The sequence below is a fragment of the Ascidiella aspersa genome, chromosome 1 (genome assembly GCF_963924565.1).
Source record: "Ascidiella aspersa chromosome 1, kaAscAspe10.2, whole genome shotgun sequence".
NCBI classification, from domain to species: Eukaryota; Metazoa; Chordata; class Ascidiacea; order Phlebobranchia; family Ascidiidae; genus Ascidiella; species Ascidiella aspersa.
In genome coordinates, this window is record NC_139447.1 from 17210102 (window position 1) to 17224754 (window position 14653).

Consider the following 14653-nt stretch of genomic DNA (forward strand, 5'->3'; position numbering starts at 1 on the left):
TAGCTCAGGGGTACCAAACTATCGCCCGCTGGTTTAATCCTTCTGGGGATTGCATATTTCTGTGATGATCCCAAAACAAGTTTGTCCAATACAAAATTAACCATTTTAAACTGAACTACCTCTTATAAACAATTTTTTTTATGTTTTCTTCATTTAATTATAATAAAAAGAATACTAAATATAATATATACATTCTCTACAGTTATCCTGCCCATGACAGGCAGCCTTTTTGGTTTACTGGCCCTTGGTAACAAAAACATTTGATGATTCCTGTCCTAGCTATCTCGTTGTTAAGCTTTACTTCTATTATAGGCCCTAGTTTAAAGTCAGTTAAAATTTACTCGAAATTTGCACAGTAGGTTAAAATTTGTGGAAATCAGTGGTTATTTGTAATTAGCTTTTTTTATGTTTTAAAACATACTATGTCTGTGTTTTTTTTGCTCTACCCTTCATTTTAAATAAACTGTGTACCCACCTGTTATGCAGGATAGTCAAGAGTCTTTTTTCTTAAAAATTATTTTCATTGCTATATGTCATTTGTAAATACCAATAATATGAATAAAGTATGCTAACAAAACTGTTATGGAAATGACAAAACTTTTAAAAATGTGTTACTGCCATCAGCAAACAGCAAAAAATCCTCTCAGGAACAGGTACTGCTGATGCCTAGACCAGTGGAGGCCTTTAAGCAATAAAGCATTGTTTGAATATGTGTACTCCCTTATTTGTCATTTTTTGATTTTTTGGAGTCAAAAAATATTTAATTACTTTCATTAAAATAAAGTCAGGTTTTCAAAAATGTGTTTTTTTCTAACTGAAATATTATTGCGACCTTCAAATGTGTGACCTCCAGCAACCAAAGCCGATAAATATAAAATTGTAGTATATGCATTGCAAGCAGCAAGTTATTTGTTTTATTTGCCAGCATGAACACATTTCAATTTGGCCAGTTTTACATTAACTGAAGAGCTATTAAAATCCTTTCTACAGGCGTTCACTAGTGTTCAACACTACGCATCAATGAGAGGATTTTATAAACCATAGTTAGGAAAAAAAACTGCTCACCATATAAAACAAATAAAGTTCCAAAGCCCTATACATTTGCATCAATAGAAAACAGCTAATAAAGGACAAGTTTTATTTTTGAGTTAAATTTTATTATGTAGCAGTCTATAATAATGTGCATTGCCACTGAATTGTTATTTGTTTTTACTTACTGTTTTTATTAAAAAAGCAACAGGCACCCATAAAAGGCTCACCTCCAAGCAAAAAAAAGTGCGATGCCATTAACACTACTTGGGATTTGAGCTTTATGGCAATTTATGCAATGCTTCCCTATACCCAATGTTTCCATGTACCCAATGTTCAGTAGACCTTCTGTTATGCATGTTTTTTCTGTAAGTCCACATATTTTGGGAGCATGTGCCTGTGTTAAATTGTTAGGCTTACTACATCTTATCGCCTTTCATTGAGCGTGTGCCTATACTTCGTACATTTTAATTGCTTTTATTTTTAATTTCACTTGATGAAGCACGGTTGTGCCAAACTTTGTCATTTTTATGACTGATTCGAAAAGTGTTTATTGTCCGGCCATCCAGGGAAAATCATCCGGCCCGTGACGTCTTTTACAAACTCGACAGGGTTATGCCCCATATTTTTATTTATATGAGAATGCAAACAATTATGGTGCTCGGGCGAATCTCATTTGACCTAAGTATATTTGTGATTTGAGGAAGTGTTCTCAAAAACACACATACAACAACAAGAGTGTTAGAAATATATGCATATTTTATTTTGTGTATGCTCAATTTTCATCACATCTCCCCCTGAAAGAATGCCAATTTAACCTAACACATTTTTTGTGTGTTGCTTCCTTTTTTAATAAAATTAAAATCATTTTTAATTGCATAAAACATAGATCCACCCATGATTAGGAAACATTCAATTGGAATGCTTAAAAGCTACATCTTTTGATAAAAAAAATGTTAGTAAAAACTTATTACGGCCCACCATGAACTTGTTGAGTTTGGTTTTGGCCCAAATGTAATGCGGTTTGTTGTACTAGCATATCATATTTGTCATTCTTAGAAAAGGGTATGGACCATTTGTGGTATTGGTTTATTCTAAAGTTGTTACCAAATCATCAAAGTTAGTAAATGGTATGAAAATATATACAAAAAAATGGTAAGAATGTAAACATTTATGTAGAGCTGTAAAAAGTATTGCGCAAATGCTATCATGCGATAGAAAATATTTTGGCACACTTTTTGTAAACAATGATTTAAGAATAACTCATCTAGTATTTTGTAAACCAAATCCAGGTACCAAAAAATAATTCAGGGTTGTTGCTAAGCAAAAATTTACTCTCTGTTTCATATTGCAATTAATTTCCCTATTTTTTGTTTTGGGGAATTGATTTTAATAAAAGGTAGTTCTTAATGCATTTGTAATACAAATACCTAATAAATATCTAATATAATAGTGAAGTTCACCGATAAGCTGCACCTGTCTTGTGTGATGGTTGATCAGGTCCGTGCTGGGAGCCACTACTGTCACCAAAAATCACAAAGTCGATGCCTGCCTCATCCTAGAAGGTTTTTAAAAAATACATCGAAAGAACTGTCAACATTATAATTTGTAGAAAATATATATTTTTCATTGATTTAAATCATAATGCATATACAACTATAACAAGTGCATATTTTTTGCAGTGATTTTCCCTCAACAATATCAGAACAACAGTTAAACACTGACTGGAATTTTACTTGCAATCAAAAAGATTTTCGGTTTGTACTTGTTACTTTTCTTTATATCAGATTCCTTAAGACATGTGTGTAATAATTTGAAGGGATATGAAGTTCCCTTTAATATTAAGAAATTAATGTGCTATTTTAACATGTTTGGCCATATTACATCCTGGGGATACATATAATTAAATAAACTACTTAAACAAGCATGGTATTTTACCTGATGTCTGTTAGTTTTGTTTTTATTTACTGTCCAAATTGTAACATGACTTATCATTTTTTGGATATTTATTTCAGCTTTGATTTTATTAAGCCATTTATCTTCAAAGATATCCAAAAGATTGACTGGCAGCATTTGTACGATACAACAATAAACACTTGTATACATTTATTGTTGTATATGGCAGGATGCTGGCCAACATAGTGCTGTAGGGGGGAAATATCTCCATGTTCGTACTGGCAGTCATTTAGGTGGATTCGTGCTGCCATTTTATCATCTAATGCTATTTTTTCTTCACGTTTAATTTTCGACATTGGTCTACTTTATGGCCATGCTCTTTACAATACGTGCAAAAAAGGGGTAAACACCATCATAATGTATGCCAAATGTAAACAGATCCAGGCTCTTTTGGAAAGGGAGATTCAATAAAAGTACAGCTTTAGGCTCCAGGTTTTCTATTGCGCACTTCATTAACCAAAAAAAGAACAAAGCGAAGAAATCGTTTCAGCCTAATTTGTTTTTGTATTTACGCGGTGTTCATATTAATATTTCAGGTCAACTATTCATCACTTAAATGTCTCGGATGAATTTAAACCTGATAAACCCAGCAAGGGATATTCTCAAACATTTCACCATCGTCTTTCTTTTGCCGAAGTTCCTCATGCAGATTCCAGAGTCACAAATCTTAATGTTACAGAGTTTCAATCAATTCTTTCAACTGAAGATATGCCTATAGCAAGTTTGCCCTCCTCTATGGGTTATGAAACCTCAAAACCTAGTTTACATGATAGTAACTTTTTTAATGACAATGTTTTACATGCTGAGCAACCACAGCAAGGTAACAAGGGCAACTTAACTACCAGGCCATTTGTCAATCTTGGTAGCAATCAATTGTGGGAAAATCATGTACAAAGTAGAGCAATTTCACAATTTGCTCTTGAAGATTTTTCTGAACCTAAGAAAATGGTAGGTATATTCTCCCGAAGGTATTATCTAGTATCAACCACTAGAAATTATGTTCCCTGGCAAACTAATCCATGAAAAAAACAAATGAAAGAAATTCCTATAGTTGGATTTAGTGTTATCCACTTGGCAATTCAAGTTGGTTACTATTTGCAGTTTGAAACTGAAAATGAAGAAAAACATTATTAGTGCATTAGTTAATATTTCTTATGAAGTTAAAATAGGTTACTTGACCATGTTTTTTTCATTAAATTTCTATACGTATTATATTTAGCTGCTATCCTAGTTGGCCTTGACTAAGAAACTTTATGTCATTTTTGTTCTGTGAAACAGTTTGAGATTTGATGCAGGGAGGAATAGATGTTTTATTAAAGGTAGTAGGCACAACCTTTTTGGATATCAAACATGTTTAGAATAAAAAAATCAGTATAATTCTAAAAAACACGATTAAAATTTTTTAGAAATTTAGTAATATGAAAATTTGTTAGTTGGGACACTTACTATTTTTCAAGGCCATGTATAATATATTTCACACCAGCGCATATGGTAAAAAAGACTGCAGGGGTCACTCATTCTTAAACCAAACTAAAGTATGTGTATAGTCAATGGTCATTATAAAAATGCGCTTGAATATTTGGTTTCCGATCTGATTGCATATCAAAACTACATTGTGACCATTCACAATTATTTAGAAGAACCTTATCTAATCTCCTTCACACATACACAGTAAATAGTAGATTAATATACCAATTGAAACCGCTTCGAATTTGCTGACAACCAGTTTTACGTATCTTATTATTACACTATTCCAGTATTACAGTTTTGTAAGACATGTATCATAACAATAAGGGTTTATATATTTTAATGTATGATGTTCTTGTGATTGTTTGCCAAACAACATAATGTAATAACGCTTCTTAAAACAACAACCTACAACTACATGTTACTAAGGAATCTCACTAACTATGAATAATTTTGTATTTATTTAGTTTATAATTACAAAAAGTTAATTTAGGATTTTTTCTCACTTATTCGACTTTCATATAAACGATTTTGCAGGTTATTAAGTTGACTCGCATATTGGCAACCTAAAAAATATTCCTTTAACTAGATGCTGGCAAAAAATATAGTATGTAAAATGTTTTCATCCTGCATCTCCACGGGTAGCTGACAGTCACAGATATTTGTTTAGCATATTTTCAGTAACAGATTAAATTTGGTTGTTCATAAAGTTAAGTTAGCAAAAATGGTATTTGAACATGGTCAGTTTTATGTCTTTTATTTAAAAGACGAAAATTTCACGCTAATAAAAATATGTATATATGGATTAACTTTCAAAGATTGTCATGGTTTACGCAGCACATTTGCTATTAGGACTTCTACCCTTCCACCTGATACAGTATACTGTATAGTGAAAAAAAACTGAAAACTATTTTCTTTACTGCTGAGTATAATGAATGTTTCTCATTTGTTAATTTATGAAGTATGACAAAGTGTGTAATGATTGTAACCATTATGAAACATAAAAGTAAAATGGCTATTGCTATTAATTTGGGTTCTTTTTATTAATTTTAGGTACAAAGTTACATTACCATATTGCATAACTACTGAAACAAATGTTTTTTGAAGATTTCTGTGGATTAATGCATTAAACTTTTCAAGTATCTATTATAATAGGTCAGAGAGTGGAAAGCATATAAACTACCAGGCAAATGTGAAGAAGAACAAAGTCTGTCAATAAAATCATCAACATTGCTGTGTGACAATTTGGATCCTGGAAACAGTGTTGGTTTTGTTAAAGTTTCAAAAAAATTTGAAAACAATCATGACTACAGGTCGGTTTGCTTTAGCTGCTCTACCAGGCGGTTTGCATTAGATCTTCTTTATTTAACCTACCGGAAAACAAATGGCCATAGAGAATTCATATTGTGTCAGTCGAGCTATTACTGCTATCATGTAAGTCGTATCTTTAATATACTTTTATCAGGCACCAGGACCCTTACCTGGTCATCATACAACAAGTCTACTCAAGAACAAATTGATGTTATTTAGGCCAAAGCTTAAGTGTTAAACTATGCGAATTTTTGCAGAGTTTGCAAAATAAAATGTTTATTTCGGCAGTTTACACAGTATTTCAGCGGTTTAAACTTACAGAATGTGAAGCGCCTCCTAGTGCAATGTTTAGACATAAGAAACAATGTTATGCCATAAGAAATAAATATCTGCATTATTTTGCCCTCTGGTGAAGATGTTACCCTATCTTTAATATTATTTTTTGGGGACATGTTCATTGTTATTTTAGTTTTGATAATCATAGAATCCAGAATATTGAATTCTATTATATCTTTAATTAATAATTTACCTTCTACTTCTGTGGGTTGATTAATCATAATGTACCCAAGGGACAAAACAGCAATTAATCGAAAAACTATTTGCTAATATATCTATATTGTATTCAAAAGATTGAATTACCAATGATAAACATTCTTACAACTGCCATTTAAAGCATTTATTTCGACTGTAATGCATAAGAAACTGCACAAAAACATAAAACATGATGAAAATACCAGGTTGTTGCCCAAACTTAATTTTTTCTATAAAGTGAGGGCATTGTCCACTTTCATTTAGTTATTTAAATGGGTGAAATACAGAATAAAGCCAGTGCCTGACTCAGAATCGCATATTTGGATGGAATCGATCTCGGGAGTTTGACCCTAGGTAATTTTTTAGACAAAGTCACACTCTTGTTTGGTTAGTTTCAAGCGACTCCCTATCTCTGCTTAAAATCAAATTAATTAAAAATAGATGGGTAAGGCACAAAAATTCAAGCTTTCACTTTGTATTTCGAAAGTTTAATATTGAGCACTTCCTGGAATTTTGAAAGTTTGGCCTCTATCATTATAACAAATAAATCTAGGCGCTAATTGTCAAACAAACCTGATGATCCCGGATAACAAAAACCGTGAGTTAAAGGTAAACATTTTTAAGCTTCCCAAAAACAGCAAACAAATGGTTAAGCAAGCCCTTTTTGTGCAAATAATAGCTGTTTTCGTGTATCCAGTGTATCATTCAAATAATTTTTTTTAGTGTGTTATCGGAGGGACACTCCCGCTTCTTTTAGATAAACATCTTATAATATTGTACATTTAGACCCCAGATTAAGAAAATCAAATTAACTTCTGAAGATGAAGTACTGAAAGATGTTGATGGACTAAATTCTTCATCTTTTTTGTTTCCTCCCACACTTTGTCAACAGCCTGTTTTAGTTGGTGAGAAGAATTTACTATTTCACTTATGAAGTACTTCAATTAATTATTTATTACTTTGTAAATGTACACAATTGTACTGATTTTTTTAGGTTAGTTTTTGTAATAGCATTTTAAACCATTGTGACACATGCGCTAGGGTTGTTTAGATTTTTAAATTGTTCAAAACGTTTAGCTAATTGAATTTTTTACCATGGTTTAGATCTTGAAAATAGGATTGACCTAAAAATTATTGAATTGAGTAATGATTTCTTATTATGATATGCCCTAACCTTAGTTAAAGTTTCACTAAGGCCGACCTGCGCTAACATTTACCTGCATGTCAGGTCCGACCAGGGAGTCTAACTGAACCCAAACAGTTTTACGTAAAATTTCAGGGAAACAAACTGGAATCGAAACAAATATTTTGACAGAAGGTTAAAACTTTACCAGACTCGACAGAACCTGTCAAAAAGTGGTTTACTTAAGCATTACAACACAACTAATATTTAATGTACCATGTTCAAATTTAGTGCTGTTTGCAAAATATTTCCAAATAAAACTTTGATGATCAATGTATAAAAAAGTGCTCAAGAGAAAACAGTGGCCTAAATGTTTTAGGCTGGTTCATTCAATTTAAAAATATAAACCATATTACAAGGAATGTATCCAGAAAATTAAAAAGTGGGGTCCCGAATTTTCAACTTAGGGAATTTCCCTATTCTCTGTTTTACGTTAATGAATAATGACATCTTAAAATCCATATAAGTGATACAATGTGAATTAGGTTAATGCACAGGGAAGTCACAATTGGTTTGTTATCATAACAATAACAGCTATTTTTTAAAGCACTGTGGCGGATAACAGAGAACTCAGTTTTAAATCCCATTTAAAATTATTCTAAATGTATGCACATCTTTAAGGAAATATGTGAGAACATATTTCATACAATGTGCTAAAATTGTCACGGTCCTGTAAATGTAACAGGCACTTATCCAAACTTGACATGATTGATTTAAACAACAGATCACAGAGCTACCCCAGTAAGTACAGTTCAAAATAAAATTATATTTGTCCAAATTACTCATTATAAATGATAGATTGTTGACAAAATTAAATACATAGACAACAATCATTCAGACCAGATATCCTATGTAGAAAAGTGTTATAAAAAACAACAAAACGATTCAATGCGTATCATTCAAAAATTAAAACTACAGCTCTTAATTAGGTGGGTTCGAGGTTTAAAGGATACATTTTGAGGTAGATAAAACAATAAAATATATTACTAATTCTATATCACTCTTGTTGCATTAACATAAAATTTTCAGTATTTTTAGCAAAATAGCTAAGTTTTCTGACTGGGCTCTCAGACAAGTTAGTCTTGTTTAGGGTTTATTTCAACCCTTTTCTGAACACCTTCACTGCTATACAAATGTGCAACAATGTTTAATAAATGTACAGCTATTTCGTTTTTTATGTTTAATAATTTTATCTGTATCAATTACACGTAAACAGGCCCAGTGAAAGGCGAATTAGCTGGAATGATTCTTAGTTCTGACCCTTATGCATTTGATGATGATGGAGATGATGCTGTAACTCCCAATGGTTTGCCTTCTGCTGACATCATTCTAAAACATGGATCAGCAGTACCTCTTTCTACCCAATGTTCTCAGTGGAATCATTCCATCAATTCCATTTCAGTAAATTCTAATTCTTTAGATGCAGAAAATCAAAATGTCAAACAGGTTGGTTTTAATTCCCTTGCGTATTGACTTGTTATAAGCCTAAATAAAAAAAATCTAGCTGCTAAAACTATGTTTTTCTATACAAGACATCAATTATATTATAACTAACACCTAATAATTTCCACTATAGGAAAATTTTGCCGCTTCGGGCAAGAGCCAGTTGGAAGCCTTGCTTACTAATAACTATTCACCACTTGGAGCAACAGGTCAGTTGGAATTTTAAAATTGGATTTCTTTTAAGTTTTTTGTTTTAATATAACCTGTTTAAATTAGACATTGCTACTTCTGGAGCTACATATGTGGGAACAAGAATGTCAGAATCTGATCTTAAGGTAAATGTATTGTTGTACAAAAACACATCTATTTGTCAAGGTGTGTTGGACCTCTTTAGGTTGTGGCTAATGTTCTAGAAAATGGACATAATAATTGTTGATTGCAAGGATGTGTTGACCACATAATGGTAAAGGTCACTTGTACCTACTGTGGCTAGGCTCTTGTTCAGTTAAAATATCCAGATGTAAAAAAATGACTCCTCTCTGGCATTGTACAATGATGAATGTACTGTATATTAAAGTATTTAAAAACCAACATGTTTAGTTAAAGGCAAACACAAAAACACAGAAATGTTTTACAATAATTTGCTTAGTAACATAAGATCTAAAACTAATGTGATTGTGCTTTTCAACCTTTTTGTTGTTGTGCGTTTTACAACTTTTCAATAACTTTGTAGAAAAAACAAATAGTGTTCTAATGTGGGTCCTGTCTGATAACATTTTAATACAGAATAGGCTGTATTTTGTCACAGTTGTTAACTCTACAACACTGGCCTAGAGTTTTACCCACTTGTATACCATTTTAGGTTGTAAACTTAAGTTGCAGTATATAAACCTAGGTAAAAAATACAAGGTTAATAGCACGGATTAAATGTTTCACAATTTTTTTTATTTAAACGCGTGATAAATACTTTAGGATTGTTTTTAGAACAGTAAAATTATCATTACCCGCTTGTTTTTTAATTGATATTACAACACACGTTTTAATTACTCCATTTAAATCAACATCTTAATTGAGGGCTTAAATCATACAGCTGGCTGATAGTGAAAAGATTAAAACAGCTTGAATGTTGTCCCCAAAAGATTGCGGAACTTCCACTGAGTGCTGTATTGGTTGTTGCAGCAAGTTGCCTACAGAACTTTTGTGAATGTTACACTCACTGTTTCAATGGTTGATTATGTAGTTGGTCTTAATAATATAGTCCCCTTACTTTTGATGTACCTAAACAAAATTTGCAAAAAAATGTTTTTTCGTTATTTAACACATGTTACTACAGTATAAAATTATATTTATTTTGTTAATCCTTAAGGGTACACTGTTCTTGGGAAACACATTTGTGTTAATAGCCCAAAACCTCCTAATCGAACACCATGATACCAGTCTATTTTGTTCAGTTTTAAAAAGGGTCAAGTCCTTACAACATTTGTTAATATTAAATGAAAATTTGTACTCACCAGTCGGCGTTAGTCTAACAACCAGCATGTGTCTAAGATTTTCCACCATATCGAGGTCATTTGTTGTTTACAAATGATTAAGCCTGCCTTGTTATTGGTGTATATGATGGTTCTGGCTAGTCTATTCCAGAAAATCAAGGATTAAATGCTGACATCATTAAGTTTGCTATATTGCAGGGTTGGCCTTAAGTTAAAAATTGCGCAATTTCGCCAGTCGTGTGTCCAGTACTCACAAAATAACTCTCACCAAAAATACTGGCATGTTGTCTGCGCATTTATGTCCTTCCAAAATGATTTTCAATAAATTATCCTGCCTTATTATTTCAGTGCGATAGTCCTTTTTTAACGACAAATCAACACATTTATTTCCACGTGTGGATAGACAAATGGAATGCAGTTGTCTGCTCAACACTAACCAACATGTTTCGTCAAAAAACCTCACCACGATAGTAAATAGTCGAATAAATAAACGCTAATTTAAACTATTGATCACTCCTTATAACCGACTCATATATTCATGGTAGTCATTGTTTTTATGGACTGTTAAATAATTTGATCCATGAGGGAAACATAATCTGATTTTGAAAATTACAAGAGATAAAACATGCAGATAAACAGAACTAGATCTTGCTAACAATAAGTAAGGCTTATTGACATAGAGAATAGAGAGTGATCTTGACGTGTTCCAAGTAGGTTTTTCGATTCACTTAAATCGGTCTTTATAAACTATTATGGTTTTGGTTGGATTTCCACAGTGCCAAATCTTTTCTGAGAAATATTAGTGAATGATGAAATGCTCATCATAATAACTATTTTCTACTCGACCAGACCGCTTTAATTGTTTTTTTTTTACACAAGCATGATTTCTGTATGTAAATAATATTTATGATCAATTTACCAGAAACTATTTCTATTTGTTACATTACATTTTAGTTGTTTGTTGAATTGCTGCAATAATTTTTTTAAATCATCTGTCCAGTTGTTATTATATATTTGCTGGTAATTTAATATAATAACATGCTTTAAATACATGCTACAAAAAGAAGGTTATGCAGACATGATTTAAAAAGATAGGCTTGACATAATGTATTTATATAACTTGCCATGCAGTAGTTAGTCAGAGGGCTATTTAATTTACTTTTTAGGCATAACTGTAAATGTTTAGGTAAATAATTGCATAAAAGAGTAAAGCATAATTCCATATAACAACTTTTATTAGGTTATATATTGAGTAGTATGCCGAGATTACTTAGGCCTAAAAGATATTTTATATGAAACTACAAAAAGCAAAGCAATGACTCAAAAATTTCTGTAAAATACATTTTTTGTTTAGCAATCAGATATAAGTGGTGGAAACACAAATGTGTGTCAACGGATATTCCCAAGAATTTTCTTGCAATCCTTTAAAACAAGCTATTCCCATCACTATTCCCTCTCCATTCCCATTAAGTCTAAAAATATCTGTTTTTTTTACTTAGTTATGATAGTTTTTATATTCAAATGAATTATTATTTCTTATGAAAAAAGGACTACTCACCTTACATACATACCCTTAGTAATTCTAGAAGTAGTACATATTTAATGTTTTTTCATGCAGCATTTTATGAATGACCCTAATATTTGTTTTTAATATTATCTATTTTTATGTTGTTGATACATTTAGTTTTCAATGGATGACTTGAACGGGGGAATGTTTGATGAAGATGATGAATCTGGTGCACCAACTCCTCCTGATGATGCTGACAGTTTGCAACATGTCATCAAACATATCCCAATTGCAACAGCATCAAACACTGTGACCAGTAATTGTTTTGAATTAATATAGCAACAACTTAAGAGAACTGTTTTAAAAAAAATGTGATTAAATTTTAGCAAATGTGGATTTGCAACGAATCTACCCAACTCCCCCATCTCTTGAAACTTACCAACCATTCTCTCCGGACGGGCGGCCCCCAATGCTATCCAGCATTTCAACAGACAAAGTTGAAATTCCCTTGTCTTTGCCTCAAGAAAACGTGACTAATCATTCTAAACCCACACACAATAATATCAGCCTGCAGGAGATGTCGAATTTGGGTGTTGGTGTGTCAAGTTTAGATTCATGCTATGAGAACATCAACGAAAATAAGCATCCATCACCCCTTGTGTATCTGCCTGTAAAGTGCCTTTCATTAAACCTACCTCTTAATTCCTTCTCATACACACCGACATGGCAGGTTTGTATATTGACATTTTAAATACCTTTGTAAATGTATCTGGTTGAACAGCATTAGTCTGTCTGAATAGCATTACAGTTTTAAAATATGACAATGATGAAAGTTTCCAATTTATTTCAAAGCGTGGTATACACATCTTTTTCCATTTTTAAAATCATGAAAAATTACAGCTTCCTGCATTACATACAACACCTCAACCAATGTACACAATACAAACCCAACATGACGACATCCTAGCCTTACAACCAACTACTCCAGCTCCATCAACTCCCATCCATGCTGGATTGCTTCCTCCTACTCCAGGTCTAAGTGGAAGCAAAATGGTTTCCAGTGTTCAAACATTGCCATCTCCTGCACAAAGAACTCCAGGCCGCAATGGCATCCACAGTGTTGATCCATCTGAATCACCAGCATCATATGCCACTCCTTCATCACATGTAACACCTCGAAGGATGTTCTGTGATCAGAATGGCAATGCAGCCATCTTTATGAATTTATTGCTTTCTGACTCAGTTTTTAACTTATTCCGGGACCATTCTTTTGACCAATGTGCACTTTGTGTTTGTAACACAAACATTACTGGAGTCGATGTTGAGTTTGGTTACCTTCCTGCTTTGACCACTAAAGAAGACCAGTTTCCTTGCAGTTGTGGTTTCAGGTAAAGTATTTGTTATTTTTTAATATTTTGGAAATCACGTGTTATTGAAATATGTAGATTGATATATACTCCTAAAGTCCTAATGCCTTCCCTGATGGGAACTATCAACAGGAGAAGTTCACCAACTCATTTTATGTGAAGGCATTTTTGGCGTTTCATGCTATTGCGTCCTTGCAGTATCAATATACCTCCGAGTGTTTAACAGCCCTACTAAAATTACACAATAAAACCGTGTTTCACTAAGTTATTTTTATTACACATTTTATTTGTGATCCTGGAGGACGCTGTGTGAAATCTAATTAAAGCCCCATAAACACTTAACTCCATACTGTATGTTTTAAATGTAGTTAAACATATTTTAATTTCAAATAAACCTTGGTTTGTCCCTGATCAGTGTTTCCGCTAAGCACATTTTTTTATAATTTTGGGCACCCTAAATTAGTTTTATCCGAGTTAGGTACGACAAAAAGTGCATAAATTAGTTTTGAGCTACGTACGGAACAAAAAAAGCCCAAATTAGTTTTATTAGAACTACATATGTACAAAAAATCCCAAATTAGTTTTATTCAAACTACGCGAGAATAAACCAGTGCCCAAATGAGTTTTATTGATTACGACCAAAAAAATCCCCTAATTAGTTTGCTTTAAGCTATACAGGTGAAAAAATGACAAAAGTTATTCTTATACCCACATTGTTGTTTTGGTATATGTGTTTATTTTTATAAACATATATATCTTCTTTTTTTCTGGTCGTCCCTATGTTGTTTTTCACCAACAATATAAGCAACAGCTTCTAGGTTCTTAACCGGATGAGGTGCTACCCCTAAATAGAGCGCCAGCCAATTCTCAGGGTGTCGCGAGTACTGCCACAATATTGCATATTTTGTGCAATAATTTTATGGTTACTTCTTACGTCTGGTGTGTTATCTGCCTATATTTGGTGTCTTATGCTTTACATTGAAATTACTCGCTTGTCTTTTATTAGTTTTTGGTGTCTAGGCCCATTTAATTTTTATTTGCCGACTGCCGCTTTTACCACCAATTCAGGCTTAGTTTGTCAGAACAAGGTGGTACAGTTGAAGGGGTTAGACACCGGCCATGGTTCCCAGTAACTGAAATTTTTGTGCAAAACTCATGAATTTTTCGTTTTACAACTTTCTTTTGTCCTAATTTGTAGATATATTTTAGCTCAAAGCCTGTGTTTAGCCTTGTATGTTTTTCGTTACAGCAAAGTACTTGCTTTATATAAAAAACTTCGCGTAAAAATAGCTTAATTATTTCAAACAAATTTATTGCAATTATCTGCGATGCTTTTATTTGCAGAAAATAACTCTTTTATGCTGTTTTT

The 14653-nt window shown here is 32.5% G+C and overlaps 1 protein-coding gene across 3 annotated transcripts in view; it reads left to right on the plus strand.

Moving 5' to 3' along the window:
* LOC146168113 (mediator of RNA polymerase II transcription subunit 13-like) overlaps window positions 1-14653 on the plus strand; it is a 65605-nt gene that overhangs the window by 39121 nt on the left and 11831 nt on the right. For all 3 annotated transcript variants that reach the window (XM_083388725.1, XM_083388727.1, XM_083388726.1), the window contains 11 exons: window positions 2483-2594; window positions 2712-2786; window positions 3522-3933; window positions 5608-5765; window positions 7081-7199; window positions 8694-8923; window positions 9054-9129; window positions 9197-9255; window positions 12095-12233; window positions 12304-12647; window positions 12818-13305. In XM_083388725.1, the coding sequence (XP_083244851.1) occupies window positions 2483-2594; window positions 2712-2786; window positions 3522-3933; window positions 5608-5765; window positions 7081-7199; window positions 8694-8923; window positions 9054-9129; window positions 9197-9255; window positions 12095-12233; window positions 12304-12647; window positions 12818-13305 (2212 nt within the window). The remainder of the gene's footprint in view (window positions 1-2482; window positions 2595-2711; window positions 2787-3521; window positions 3934-5607; window positions 5766-7080; window positions 7200-8693; window positions 8924-9053; window positions 9130-9196; window positions 9256-12094; window positions 12234-12303; window positions 12648-12817; window positions 13306-14653) is intronic.